At 45.2% G+C, this 15,774-nt stretch overlaps 1 protein-coding gene across 7 annotated transcripts in view; it reads left to right on the plus strand.

The window, feature by feature from the left end:
- Positions 1 to 15,548, plus strand: part of LOC137413401 (transmembrane and coiled-coil domains protein 2) — a 167,329-nt gene extending 151,781 nt beyond the window's left edge. For all 7 annotated transcript variants that reach the window (XM_068098810.2, XM_078769924.1, XM_068098824.2 and 4 more), the window contains exons 3-6: positions 1,017 to 1,355; positions 6,117 to 6,457; positions 10,365 to 10,500; positions 13,262 to 15,548. In XM_068098810.2, the coding sequence (XP_067954911.2) occupies positions 1,017 to 1,355; positions 6,117 to 6,457; positions 10,365 to 10,500; positions 13,262 to 13,579 (1,134 nt within the window). In that variant the 3' untranslated portion in view covers positions 13,580 to 15,548. The remainder of the gene's footprint in view (positions 1 to 1,016; positions 1,356 to 6,116; positions 6,458 to 10,364; positions 10,501 to 13,261) is intronic.
- The last annotated feature ends 226 nt before the right edge of the window (positions 15,549 to 15,774 follow it).

Below are 15,774 nucleotides of genomic sequence, written 5' to 3' on the forward strand. Positions count from 1 at the left end.
AACCAATCAGAGAGCAGCGAACGATCGCGTGTGCCGAACGTGGCGGACACACTCTGCCTCGGATGGCACATTTGAGAGCGTATTCATTTATTTCACGTTTGCAAACTATGTTGGCGTTAAACTATGTTTTAATAAAGTTTTAAAACTAATAAAAACGAATTTGCGATTCATTCGCTTTCCTGCGCGTTTGTGCACGCGATGGCGATTGCTTTACCAAACTCCGGAAGCCGTTCGCTTTGGACCAAACCATTTCATGTAAATAGAGGGGGGGATTGTCACCACTCGCAAGCCGTTCGCTTTGGACCAAACCATTTCATGTAAATAGAGGGGGGGGATATAATTTTAGATATATATATAGTACGGGCATGCCCTAGTTGTGGAAGTTGATTTCACGGGTGGGCAAAAAGAGGAACGAATGTGTTGAGGTGAGCAGGGATTCGGGATTTTGGAAGTTTCACCATAAGGGGGTTGTTCGCAGACCTTTTGCATCCTGCAGAAACCGAGGGGGGTTTGGGGCTGGGTGGCAAAGTACAGAAAGAGCAGGGCATGCAAGAGCAGAAAGAAGACTGGAGAAGACAGAGTCCACAGAAATGTCTCTGATGTGAAAGTCATAGGCCCATTGACTCGGCTTCGTCATGGGAGGTTCCAATGATCTTGAAGATTCCACTTAACAGGTTAACACCATCACTTCCAGTGCGTTGAGGTGCTGGAATTATAAAGTTGGTATACCACTGGACAAAGTGCATTGAAGAGGATGGGTATTATTTAGATTATGCAGAAATGAATCAAATTTGTCGAGGAACCACATCTATTATGTTTGTCGGATTGACAACATTTTGGATGATACTCATCAAAGATATCTTGTGAAAAAGAATATACATGTGATGAAACTGTGCTAATATTGAACAGCAAGAACCATGCTGGCAGTCTGTTGTTACAGAAAACTGATTTTTACAAACCATTTTCTCTTTAATTATTTATTTTTTCTTCGTACTCGCCACCCTTCCCTCTTCCAGTTGGTAAAACTCGCAGACCGTGCCCAGAAGGCACGCCTTAAAACTGTGTTCGAGAAGAAGAATCAGAAGTCCCATGAACGCATTGCTTCCTCACAACGCAAGCTCGAAGGGTATTATCGTCGTTTGCGTGAAGCCGATCAGAGCGCCGTCATACGGCCTAATGTTCTGAGGGATGTCACGCATGGTCTGCGTGGTGTCTCGGCAAATGTGCGGGCCGGGATCTCAGGCTTTGGCGGTGGTGTGGTGGACCGTGCGCGAGGCCTATCTCAAGGGCCTCGCGAACTGGCTGCCACCATCCGCAACAAGTTTGGCAGCGCTGATAACATCACTGCCCTCAAGGTGCTCCTTGCTTTCACCCTGATTCTTTGTAAATAGTTTTTCGGAAACGTACTTCCTTCCATACCTTGGGCAGCTCTTGCAAATGTGAGAAGATCATAACAGGCATTCTTTACATTTCTTGTGTGTGTGTGTGTGTGTTTGTGTGTGTGTGTGCGTGCGTGCGTGTGTGCGTGCGTGCGCGTGCACGCGCGTCCCCTCCAAAACCATGAAACCTAGCAATCTCAAACTTTGCATGCATACTTATTGCTCTCCAAGGGAGTGCACAAATGAAAACTTGGTGTTTGGGTGTGTTTAAACAACCCTTTTTGAAGATAATTTAGGGGATGTTCATCACAAAAAAATATGCCTTACCAAAATGGCAGTGCACCATCATGGTCATCTCTCTGTCACATCGCTGGGTTCTTAAGCCGCCATTTTGTTTTGGCCGATTCAAACCACCCTGTCTGGTATAGATCACAGACGGGGAGCGGACGCTCTAACCATTACACCACCCAGTCTGGTGTCAATCGCAGACGTGGGGCTCTGACCATTAGATCACGCAGTCTGGTATCAATCGCAGAAGCGGAGCGGACGCTCTAACGATTTTTCACCCAGTCTGGACCCTGGTATCGATCGCAGAGATCTTTAAGAGATCTGTCGATGTGTTTTCTGTGAAAACTGTTTTATATTTCGGAAGATGACTGAATTTTAGATTTACAATGGAATCGATGACAATTGTTTACAGGTTTGAGTTTATGAAGGGAAGTAAACTGGGTGGTTGCTAGTTGCATTAGACAGGTGATTGCACTGTAGAGGTTAGTTAATACCCGTTTACTCTGCGGGGGAAATTTAAGTGGCCGCTATGAACAGGTTGTCTTTCTGTAAAGGTGGTCGCTAAGGCAGGGTTGAATGTACTTTATTGCAATTGGTTTGATTCCTGACAAATAATTCACCTTTGAACGCGACGCAGAAGGGCAAAGGCGTAAGCCATACTATGGCCCCCACTCCCCTCCAAGAAGGCAGGGAGGGGGCGGGACCCAAGGTATGATGCTACATTGCCCAGAGCACCATAAATGAGATTAATAATTGCAATTTTATATTGTGACAAATCCACCTACTGCATGCTACAATCATGTGGTACAGCAAATTTGGGGCAATTGGCCCAGGGGTATGGAATTATATAACAAACAAAAAAGGGTACAACTCGCTCTATATATAGAGAGACCTCGCTGCTCTCAGAAAACTCAGAGTCAGAATCGTCTGTAAAAAGACCACTGGCGCCATCTACAACACATCTTTTGCCGGATATTTGCACCCAGGGTCAGTTGACCATTCCTGTGGGATGATTGAAGCAGATGGAGAACCATGCCGGCGGCTGTACAATGGATGTTAATTGGCCGAGGGAACTAGCGTTATGCGCTGCACGTTACCATCTATCAAAGGCCAATCAACCCTGGGCAATGGTCCTTAGGCAGACTATGTCGCGATCAAAGCAGGACAGGATAAATCAAGACAGTTTCGATCTTTTATTCGGAGCAAGTATTTACAAAGACAGACATGCAAGTATTTGTAATATGTATAGCATTCCCATTACCACTACGCGACATACTCGTCCTCGGAACCTTAGCAATCGCTCGTCACCTATACACTTGTATGGCACCAGACACCCGCAACAGTGAAAGATTGGCTGAGGGGGAAGAAGAAGAGGAGAGAAAGAAATAGGTGGGGTCTGTTGCATGCCCCGACACACCCGAGTTCCTGCCACCCATTGGTCTTGCCTGATGGTCCTTGTGTTGACTTCCTCATGCTCCCTCATGAGTCCCTTCTTCCACTCTGTTTGTGCTCCCCTGAGCGGCCAATGGTACAGATATCTACGCGTGATGGTAAAGACGGCTGCGCGTCATGGGATGCGGCAGTTCGTGACGGGAGAATGGCTGATGGTAATGCAAGGTGAGGAGCACTATATGGCTGAGCAATGAGGTGAGGCAACCAGGTTGAAGCTAGTGAACACGATGTGTCAGGGCGTGAGGTGAATGGTGTAGAGACGAGAAGGACATGAAACGTAAAGGAAAGGCGCTGAAGCGAGGTGAAGCGCAACAGAGCGATTGGCCTTTCGACACTTCTGGCCACGCTATACACACACAACTCACACGTTTCCTCTAAGCAAACACAACACGCACTAGCAGTTGTACATTTACACTATTTACTGTCTTTACCCACCTCCTCCTCTTCCTTACCTGTATCAGGATCAGCACATGTCCATCGACGGTGCCCACAGTGAGTAGAAGGGCCCTGTTCTATACCTCTCCTCTTCTCTTTCTCTCTAGTTTCCTCGGCCGGACAGCTGGTGCCATGTCCCATCTGTAGTTGTTAAGTAAGATTGTAGAAGGTGATAAGAGTTAAGGGTAATAACTGAATAACTATGCCTTGTCTTTCATCATTGATTGTTGTGCTTGTATAAAGGTGTCTTTATCATGATTGATTATTACATATACAGTGCATTCAGAAAGTATTCAGACCCCTTCACTTTTTTCACATTTTGTTATGTTGCAGCCTGATGCTGAAATCGTTTAAATTCATTTTTTCCCTCATCAATCTACACTCAATACCCCATAATGACAAAGAGAAAACAGGACTTTAGAAAGTTTTGCAAATTTATTAAAAAGAAAAAACTGAAATATCACATTTGCAGAAGTATTCAGACCATTTGCTATGACACTTGAAATTCAGCTCAGGTGCCTCCCATTTCTTTTGATCATCTTTGAGATGTTTCTACACCTTGATTGAAGTCCACCTGTGGTAAATTCAATTGATTGGACATGATTTGGAAAGGCACACACCTGTCTACATAAGGTCTCACAGCTGACGATGCACATCAGAGCAAAAACCAAGCCATGAGGTCGAAGGAACTACCTGCAAAGCTCAGAGACAGGATTGTGTCGAGGCACAGATCTGGGGAAGCCTACAAAAAAAAAATTCTGCTGCATTGAAGGTTCCCAAGAGCACAATGGCCTCCATAGTTCTTAAATGGAAAAAGTTTGGAACAACCAGGACTCTTCCTAGAGCTGGCCGCCTGGCCAAACTGAGCAATCGGGGGAGAAGGGCCTTGGTAAGAGGTGACCAAGAACGCGATGGTCACTCTGGCTGAGCTCCAGAGATCCTGTGTGGAGATGGGAGAAACTTCCAGAAGGATAACCATCACTGCAACACTCCACTGATCTGATCTGGGCTTCAAGGCAGAGTGGCCAGACGGAAGCCTCTCCTCAGTGAAAGACACATAAAAGCCCTCCTGGAGTTTGCAAAAAAGCACCTAAAGGACTCTCAGACTGTGAGAAACAAGATTCTGTGGGCTTTCAAGTGTCTTTCACTGAGGAGAGGCTTCCGTCTGGCCACTCTGCCATGAAGCCCAGATCGGTGGAGTGTTGCAGTGATGGTTATCCTTCTGGAAGTTTCTCCCATCTCCACACAGGATCTCTGGAGCTCAGCCAGAGTGACCATCGGGTTCTTGGTCACCTCTTACCAAGGCCCTTCTCCCCCGATTGCTCAGTTTGGCCGGGCGGCCAGCTCTAGGAAGAGTCCTGGTTGTTCCAAACTTTTTCCATTTAAGAACTATGGAGGCCATTGTGCTCTTGGGAACCTTCAATGCAGCAGAATTTTTTTTTTAGGCTTCCCCAGATCTGTGCCTCGACACAATCCTGTCTCTGAGCTCTGCAGGCAGTTCCTTCGACCTCATGGCTTGGTTTCTGCTCTGATATGCATTGTCAGCTGTGAGACCTTATATAGACAGGTGTGTGCCTTTCCAAATCATGTCCAATAAATTGAATTTACCACAGGTGGACTCCAATCAAGGTGTAGAAACATCTCAAAGATGATCAAGAGAAATGAGAGGCACCTGAGCTAAATTTCAAGTGTCATAGCAAAGGGTCTGAATACTTATGTAAATGTGATATTTCAGTTTTTTCTTTATAATAAATTTGCAAAACTTTCTAAAATCCTGTTTTCTCTTGGTCATTATGGGGTATTGAGTGTAGATTGATGAGGGAAAAAATGAATTTAAACGATTTCAGCATAAGGCTGCAACATAACAAAATGTGAAAAAAGTGAAGGGGTCTGAATACTTTCTGTACGTGCTTCTTTGGTAAACGGTTTCTTTCCATCCTTCCCATTTCATCTCATTTCCTATTGGCTCAATTAAGTGTGTAATCGTTTTGATAGCCAGGAAGTTCTGCCCCACCGATTGGCTCTGTATTTTAACCGGGATGTACTTGACGGTTTCGCTCTGCCATACCTGAATAAGTCGGCAAGTACACATGAGGGTACGTGCCCAAATTGATATATCGAGGGCCCTGCCAGGATTTGGCGAAGGCGAGGGCCCTGCAAGGAATAAAAGACTGAGGGCTCTGACAGGTTTGGCGGGATCAATTTGTGGTTGACGAGTAACCCGCCGGACCGCGGAGTATATAGATACACTGCTGTGCAAAAGTCTTGCACGTTACAATTTTCTACCCTGATGTATGAAGAAACTAAAACTTAATGTGTGCTTATCTTCAGCACATTAATGATAAACAACCTGAGCATGCGTAGTTGTATCTCAAAAACATTTAAAGAGTGCTCGTTATGATCATTTCCCATTTGGAAGATGTGCCCAAGATGTGAAATTTGTGAAAGATGTGATGAAGTGTGAAATTATGTGATGAAAAGTGAAATTATGTGATGTGATGTGAAATGCCATCAAGATGATGTTCTCGTCACATAACCGCACTTCTCATTCCCTTCAATCAGGAGCAAAGCTGCGATGCCCTTCCTGTGGAAAGCGCACGGTTACTGGGTGGCAGTGCCTCGCTCGTCATTGGCTATGGTGCCAGCGACGATGATGAGTGCTCCTCTGGTGGCACGTCGGGTGAAGGCTCGGGCATTTGCCTGGTATCCGGGGTTTCGAGGAGCGAGGGTGGTATCGGTCCCCGCTCTGACAGTGCCAGGCGCCGTCTGGAGAACATCCAGCAGGAGCTTTGTATGTTGAGGGAAATGAATGCACGCCTCGAGGAGACCATGCAAAGCCTGCATTCGGACGGACAACGTGATATTTCCTTCCTTACGGCTGCTGTTCAGGAAGAGAAGTTCAGGTGGGACGCTGTAATTGAAGATTATTATGTCTATTATTTATTTATTTTCCTTTTTTTTTGGTGAAGCATTTGTTTTGCTTTTTGCATCATCTATATAGTAATAGCGTAAGGACTCGACTTTGTTATCCCTTTTACGCCGCACCCAGTGACCCGATGCCCACGGCACTAATGGATTTACGATCTACGAACCGCGCTCTTTGTTTATCACGTACAGACATACTCGAAAAATCTGAATTAGCCGACGTTGGGGCCCAAAAGCATCCGATTAACTGCCGATACGACGCCATCTTACGACGCCATCGTATTGGCGTCTGCTGGGCGAAGGCGAAGCAAGCCGTCCGCTGATTGGACAGGCGAAGGCGAAAGCAAGCCTTCCACTGAGTGGACAATCCAGAGCATGCATTTGCATACATGCAAATGTCGGCGATCGTTGTTCATATACGCACTCTCCATTCTCATCTTTCTTCCTAACTCTTACTCGGACAAGCAAATCCCCTATGCCATCCATAATGGTACACTCTATCCATACACCACATCCTCCCTTCCGTGGATGTTCCACGGGTTTCGGCTAGTCGTAATTATTTCTGGGCCCCTGCTCTACGACTGTTAAGTTGTAGGTTTTATGTGATTGCTTACTTCATTTTACTTGTTTATTTAATTCTTTGGGAACATACTTCTGCTTCTCTTTGCGGTGGGGCATTCTGATGCACAGGATATCGCAACTGTAGTTTGTTCTTCCAGTTACTTTTGTAATTCACTGAAAGGAAAATGATGCTAGGCCTCCGCCGACGAAGACTAAGTCGTCGCAGGCATTTTGGTTTCAGGCTGTCCGTGCGTCCGTCTGCCCGTGATAGCTTTTCGTTACCACGGTAACTTAAGAACGGCTGAAGGAATGTAGGTCAAACTTGGTACAAGCATGTAAAATAGTGCAAGTATGAACCGATTATATTATGGGGTCAAGAGGTCAAAGGAAAGATGTCCCGTCAGGTAAAAATTGTGTTAACTTTGTAAGTAGTGAAGCAGTGATGGGATTTTGACCAAACTTGGTATAAGTATACGTTATGACGCAAAGATGAAATGGGTAGATTTTGGGGTCAAGATGTCAAAGGTCATGTCAGGCAAACATGTGGTACATGAGAACAGCTGATGTGATTTATATCAAACTTGGTACTGATATGTAGAATGATGTAATAATGTGGGCAGATACATATCGGTCGATGTTGCAGTCACAAGTACATTCTTCATCATCTTATTTCCTTTTCCTTGTGACCTTTTTTTTTTTTTTTTGGATACAAGATCGAGGCTCGTGAAAGAGCTAACATTAATCACACAAAAAGTCAAACCGACATATAAAACATATAATAAGCGGAGCGGTAGACAAGATGGGGGGAGAGAGGGAAGGACACAAACACAACATTTGAGAGAGGGACATTGAGAGGCCTGTGGGAGGGAGAGGGCTTGGGGGGAGGTGGGAGAGGTATAAAACACATGGACACTGCAAGGACTTCCAGGAAAGAAGTTGGAATTTCAAAAAAGTGTATCTGGGGTGAATTAGTGGGGGTAGAAAAGATCAAGGTTTTGGATGGGGGAAGATAAGAGATGGTGCTGAACAGCTGTTTTAAAGACCTGGATGGAGGAGTGGGATTGAAGGGAGTGAGGGAGTTTGTTCCAGAGGCGGGAGAAAAGAGGAATGAAAGAGTGAAGGTGAGCAGAGAGCCTTGATTTTGGCAGTTTAACCATCAGAGGGTTGCAGGCAGATCTTGTGCCACCTGTAGGAATATTTGGGGGACAGAGCACAGAGAGAGCTGGGGGAGCAAGACAGGAGAGGAGTCGGTAGGAGACAGAAAGACCATCAACCTGTCTGTTTGGGGGGTTTGGGGGGGGGGGGGGGTGAAAGGCCCTCGCAATCAGCGTCATCGCGGGAGATTCCAATGATTCTGAACGCTTTGGTCTCAACAGTGTGAAGCCGAGCTCGGTGTGAGGCAGAAGCACCGGCCCAGAGGGGAGAGCATTATTCCATTGAGCTGCGGATGAAAGCCCTGAATGTGGTGAGGAGCTCAGGTGTGCCAAGGAGTTTTCCTTCTGACCATGTCCCTGTTGATATTTTAAAAACGGCTTCATTTTAATAGCTGGTATATTGTGTTCTTCGGGTGGATGTAAAACTGGGCATCCCCTCTGCCAGCACTCGTTGGTGGACGTTAAAGATGTCACGGTGTCCTTCGCGAAGAGTAGGCAAGCTAAGTTGCCTTCCTAACCCGCAGAGGTCATTCCATCGACGGTACAGCAACACCTTCAGTCAATGATGCTATCGAGTAGCCATGTGCTCCATACGAACGAAGAAAAAGAATCCGGGACGGCTTACGCTTTGACAGAAATCCTTTTTCGACCGGGCTGAATCGAATGACAGCAGGAGTCGGAAATAAATTTTGATGCTGTGAGCAATTGTAAAACTGTTGATTTTCTTGCATCGTTTGGTGACCATTCCCGAAGCAGTGGGAAAGAGACAGGAAACCGGACACGCATGCAACGTCAATTCGCACACCTATAGATAGAGAGACATTGGTGAACTTTCCATTCGCGGCTTTTTTTTTTTACCTTGGCGACTCGTTTAATGTGTTATTGCGGGATGAAGGATGATTTGACGTGTTAGAAACTTCACTTTGCGGTTGATGGCTGCTGTTGTCCTGATGTGCAGTTTTATCTGAACATGTCCTTGTTGATGCTGGGATCATCCCACGTGATGATATGTCCGTGTAATTTGTGCCAAAGTCCCCAATCATCTCAGATTGTCACTCCCACTAACCCTCAACCTCACCTCGTGCCCCCCACTCCCTCCCATCTCCATCATTCAACTTCTAAAAACAATTTTGCCCCCAATCCATCCATGCAGTGAGGATAATGTGGATAACGTGCATCACAAACAAACAAAGACAAGAAGATGTCATGCGGAGCACGATACTTGCAAACTCCACCCCCCCCCCCCCACCCCCAAGAAAAAAAATTCCATTGATCCAGCAAATTGTCTTTCATCAAGATTAATATTGACAATCTTGATCAAGGCTCGGGTCAACAGGAGGAAAAGTGACGATTTTTCAGATGAAAAATGATGATTTTGTAAGGTTGACCTTGAGTTGACCTTTGACCTTTTGACCTCAAATAGTTAGTTTCCCTATTTAGTGACTCGATGTGCAAATGCTGTTCAATTTTCAAGTCAATCGGATGAAAATTGAGGATTTTTAAAACTTGGCCTATGTTGACCTCAAAAATACTTGGTGGTTGAATTCAGTGACCAGATATGCAAGTCCTCTTCAACTTTCAAGTCAATCGGATAAAAATTGAGGATTTAAAAAACTTGGCCTATGTTGACCTTTTGGCCTATGTTTACCGAAAATATAATTTGTGGTTGAATTCAGTGACCAGATTTGCAAGTCCTCATCAAATTTCAAGTCAATTGGATGAAAATTGAGGATTTTAGCAAGCAATTTGGCCTATGTTGACCTTTTGGCCTATGTTGAGCTCAAATATACTTGGTGGTTGAATTCAGTGACCAGATATTCAAGTCCTCTTCAAATTTAAAGTCAATTGGATGAAAATTGAGGATTTTAGAAATTTGGCAAAGTTCGTGACCTTTGGCCTATGTTGACCTTTTCACCTTTTGACCCCCAAAAAGCTTCTCAATTGGGACGACCTATACAACTTGGTGAAGTTTCGTGACGATCGGTTTAGAATTATGACCTGTAGGCCGGTGACAAACAAACAAACAGACAAACACAGACAAACAGACAGACAGAGACAGAACCACAAACGCAACCCACCAATATACTTGAAAAATCTTCGATTTTGCCAGTAAAAATCTTCGTTCAAGCATGTGTGAGTGTCGTTTTAACAGCGCAACGTCTGGGTGCAGGTGTGAGCGGCTGGAGGAACAGCTCAGTGACCTAACCGAACTGCACCAGAACGAAGTTGCCAATCTGAAGCAGGAGTTGGCCAGTATGGAGGAGAAGGTCGCTTACCAGTCGTACGAGCGTGCACGGGATATTCAGGTGAGTGCGTGTGTGAGTGCTACTTTGCCAAGGCTATGGGCTTCCTGTTCCATTTGATAAATTGCACAGAGGTGTAAGTGTGATTGCTGCGACCCAACCGTCTCTTTATCAGTTATCCAAGACGGATTGTTTGGCTCTGTTCACAGGGTCACCCACCATATTATTTTAACCTCTTCATGCCCATCATCGATCGTTCTGCTATGATGCCTTCCTCTGGCTGTTTTATTCTCTCTTTTCTCGTTTTGTGCCATCAATAGTCATCAATCAATCAATAGTCATCAATAGTCAATAATCAATATCAATCAATAATAATCAATAATCATCATCAATATAATCAATAATCAATATAGTCATCAATAATAATAATATAATAATAATAATAATAATAATAGTCATCAATAATCAATAGTCATCAATAGTCAATAATCAATATCAATCAATAATCAATAATCATCATCAATATAATCAATATAGTCATCAATAATAATAATAATATTATAATAATAATAATAGTCATCAATAATCAATAGTCATCAATCAATCAATAGTCATCAATCAATCAATAGTCATCAATAGTCAATAATCAATATCAATCAATATTATAATCAATAATCATCATCAATAATCAATATAGTCATCAATAATAATAATAATAATAATAGTCATCAATAATCAATAGTCATCAATGTGTCATCCAACGTGTGCATGTTGCATTCTCATTTATTTTAATCTTTTTTTTAATTTTGAGTGTTTGTGTTTGCCCTTGGGCTGGCAGGATGGCCTAGCCTGGGTTTGAATCCCGACCCAGCTATAAACTCAGTTTGGTGTTTCACAGGCAGGGTGATTCACCAATGTGTGTGCCGTCCCTCGAATGGACGTTAAACTGCGAGTTTCGTCTGCCAGCATGGGCTTGTGGACGTTAAAGATCCCATGGTGTCCTTCGCAAAGAGTAGACGAGTATCGCTGGCGCCATGTCCAAATTCCAAAATCCTGCCCAAACTAGGCGATTGTCAGGCCTGGCCAGACCGGTTCATGAAAGACTTGGGCCAAGCTTCCCCCGGCAAGGTGGGTTAATAGGATGGCATCCGCTAAATTGTTAAAGAGCAACAAAAAAAAATTGTATATGCCCTTGTAGGTCAGAAGCTATGGTTATTTGGTTCATTGTAAATTTGGGTTCAAGTTTGTGCGTATAGATATTAATGAGCGTTCATTGTGCTATTTTTGTCCCCCGTCGCACCGCGGAGCGAAAGGGGGACTATGGTTTTCCCCTCCGTCCGTGTGTCCGTCCGTCCGTCTGTCCGTCCAGGCGTGCGTGCGTACGTGCGTGTGTGCATGCGTGCGTGCGTAAGCGAAGGACCGCATTCGAATTTGTTTGTGAAATAAATGTTAGCTCTTTCACGAGCCTCGCTTCAGTATACAAAAAAAAAAAAAAAACCCACGTCAAAATTCAAGATGGCCGCCGCCATGTATGTCTGATGCCATGGATGTCTGAACCTTGTGAGCGGAATATCTTGAAAAATAAGCGAAGTACCAACTTCTAATCTGGTGTGTGGGTGTATCTAGGCATAAGGAAGAACCCTATTGAAAATTGGGTCGCCACGTCAAAATCCAAGATGGCCGCCACCATATATATGTCTGAACCTTGTGAGCGAAATATCTTGAAAAATAAGCGAAGTACCAACTTCTAATCTGGTGTGTGGGTGTATCTAGGCATAAGGAAGAAAGCTATTAATAATTGTGTCGCCACGTCAAAATCCAAGATGGCCGCCTCCATGTATGTCTGAACCTTGTGAGCGGAATATCTTGAAAAATAAGCGAAGTACCAACGTCTAATCTGGTGTGTGGATGTATCTAGGCATAAGGAAGAACGCTATTGAAAATTGGGTCGCCACGTCAAAATCCAAGATGGCCGCCTCCATGTATGTCTGAACCTTGTGAGTGAAATATCATATCATAGCATGTTTTCTGCATCTTCCACTTTGTCAACTCACATCACTTCCCCGACGGGGGACCTAGGCGTAACGCTTGTTTAACAGGATATAGGATTAAAAAATTATGTTTTTAATCATATCAGAAATTGACACAGAACAAATCTCCCGCCCCCCCTCCCCTCCCCCGCCCCTCTTTTCACTGGGCAAGCGAGCTTCCCCACCCCTTTCACTCAATGGCACGTGTGCTTCTTCCCCCCTTCATTATTGGGCTTGCGTGCTCTCCTTCGCTCCCTCGGCATGTGCTCCCTCACTCACTCAGTGTCCCACCTCTCCCCCACCCCCTCACTCAGTGTGCCCTGTCCCCTGCCCCTTCACTCAGTGTGCGAGCTCCCCCCTCCCTGCCCCCTCACTCATTGGCGCACAAGCTCTCATCTTCACCCATACTGGCGTGCATGCCCCCCCCCTCCCTTTCAATTTTTTTGTGCCCCCCTTCGGTCGTTTGACGTGCCAGCTTTCCTCTCCCAGCTCCCCCTCCCCCCCTCCTTTGCTCGTTATTGTGTGCCCCCTCCCCCTTCACTCATTGGCACACAAACTCCCCCCACACCTTATTTTGTTTGCTCGTTTGCACACATGCTAACCCTTTGCACTCATTAGTGCATGTGCTCCCCCTTCTTTAGTTGTTGTGTGTATGCATGCTATCCCTCCCCCCACGAGTTGGTGCAACCCCACATCTACCCTCCTCCCCCTTCCTTCCTGCCCTCCTTCCTTACTGGTTGGTAAGTGCTCTCCTCCTTTCACTCTGTTTGCATGTTGTGCTTTATATTCTTCAGGAGGTGCTGGAAGCAAGCCAGACACGACTGGCCAAACTTGAGCTGCAACAACAGCAACAGCAGGTGGTGCATCTAGAAGGGCTGGAGTCCTTTGGTGCACGGGCACTCCTTGCCAAACTCATCAATGTCGCAGTGGCCTTGGCGGCTGTCGTGTTGTTATGCGTTTCGGGTACGGCAGGCTTCATCGCCCCAGCGGTCCGCTCGCCTGTGCGCGCTGGCTTCTCCATGGTGCTTTTTCTGGGTCTTGCTGTGCTGTGGAAGCATTGGGATGCCATCCTTTTGGCCATCGAGGAATGGTGGGATTCTGGTAATGGATGACATTATGGCTTACAACCCATCCTTGAATTTCAAGAGCTGCTCTTTCTCTGACATAGCAGTCCGATTGAGTAGGTCGTGTTTTTGCTTTTCTACCTCAAGAGGCCTGTGATATGGACTGTTTTTGGGTTTCTTTGCTTTGTAACGAGGGTTAAGGAATATACCACGAGGAGGAAACGTATCTGGAGATACACTTGATAGAAATGTCAGAAAGCACAATACTTGGGAAACTTAACGAATACATGGCTTTCTCCGGTGATAGTGGACCTTTTTCACCACAGTCGTCCGCTCAAGCAGGAAGTTGCCATCTTTGTGCTTACGTGGTTCAACCCACTCAATAGTGCGATACTGAGAACATTAGTTGTGAAATGTCAAGAGGGCCACCGACTGAATCGTGAACACGCCCACATTGCAGATCGGGACTCTAACGACACTGCCAAATATACAAAGATCAAAGTGACTGATTAACAAGTCACCTGACTGCAGGTAATGTTTTACCATTTGTCACATTTACCAGGAAGCAACATCCTGAGACTCGTCCTCGCTATTTAGTTTGTCCGATCCCGATTCTCTGCAATATCGGTTCACTCGTGCTGCCTCTCGTTTCCGTTTTGCTTTTTTGTGTCCACGAGTTATGCACCGCAGTGCCTGCTTGCTACTGACTCTCATAATCACAGCCAATCAGCTTTGGTAAATATGTACCTTTGGAAGGACATGGAACAGTCGTTTATCTCTGTATCAGAGAGAGACTTACTTCCTGGTTCTTCGGTTTATCTGTGAATGGGGAAAATCACTAGAACTCGCGTGCCAGTCTTCGTTAGGGATGACGACCAAGTGGCGTTTTATTTTGTTCTAATAAATAGAAAGTTTGATTCTGGACTCTCCAGACCGGCTTGATCCAAATTGTTGTCTTAACTTTTATCCTCAAAGTAAATGGAATTCTTAAAATGTTTTGGACCAAAGGGAGGCAACTGTGGTTTACACGTCCAGCATCCGGTTTCCAGACGCGCTCTACGTATTTTGGATCATTTGTATGATCATTTCCATTGTTCGGTTCAGCGTTAAGGTTGTAATGGCTACGGTAGATTTCCACGAGCATCTTTCCATTGCGTTTTTACCTTCCCTCGTATTTTCGTCGAGGGTTCGAGTTTGTTGTCCGGGCAAGATTGGTCAAACGAACGATGATCCCTTTTCTTTTCGCATTCGCACACCGTATATACCGTTGTAAAGTAACGACGTGCGTCGTATTGTGTAGATACTTTCAAAGAAAATCCACAATATGGCAACTGAAGTCTGTTGCACACGTGTGTGATGGTTCTTGGATCCGAGAGATGCATTAAATAAACCGTGTAATGTCTGCACTTTTGCGTTATTCGTCCATCCATCCCCGACAGGGTTTACTTTTTTTTATCGTGTATATTTTTCGTTTTCTAAATGAGCTCACATTTACTTGACTGCTGCCGGCTCCTAAAGCAGCGGAAGTGTCCTTCGTTGAGCCTCTGCTGGAGAAAGAGACTTTGTATTTGAATCGCAGATATGACAGTGTGCCGCAGATTGGAGAGAGAGCGAATGGCATTGTTTACAGGTTACCGATGTGAAATGTGATTGGTTGAGATACCTGATGAGGCGATGGGTATGCTCTGAGGCATGCTCTGGCTGGTTTTGGGTGCTTGAGCAATCCTGATGGGCAGAAACGACCATCGCATGCCCTCTCAGGTTCCGGTTCTGGCCTGTTGGCTCACAAGCCATCTCTGGTGGTCATTCTCCCAAGGCTGGTAAAGCCCTCTTGTTGCTTACATCAGAGCTGTTCATCGTTGGGTGTGAAAATGTTTACATGCTTTTATTTTTATTTTTTTCCCCTTGATTCCTTCCAACTGCTGTTTTGCAAAGCCTTGGCGATTTTAACAAACTACGCAAATGCAATTTCATTTCTACTGCAATGAATAAATGGTTTACAAGCTGTGAAACGTCATGCTGTTTTACATTGAGCTCGTTACCTCTGCCACCAAAGGTGGATGGAGGTTATGTTTTCACCCCTATCTGTTTGTCAGTTTGCAAAGCGGGCGTAACCCCTCAGCCCATGCATGGTCGAAACCAATTGCAAGGTGGCTGCCGTGGCGGCCATATTGAAAATCGCAGCACGCCCATTTTCGAAAGGAACCTTCCTCTACTCAACCCCAACACACACTGTAAAAATG

The sequence above is a fragment of the Myxine glutinosa genome, chromosome 1, assembly GCF_964187855.1.
Source record: "Myxine glutinosa chromosome 1, kmMyxGlut1.1, whole genome shotgun sequence".
NCBI lineage: Eukaryota > Metazoa > Chordata > Myxini > Myxiniformes > Myxinidae > Myxine > Myxine glutinosa.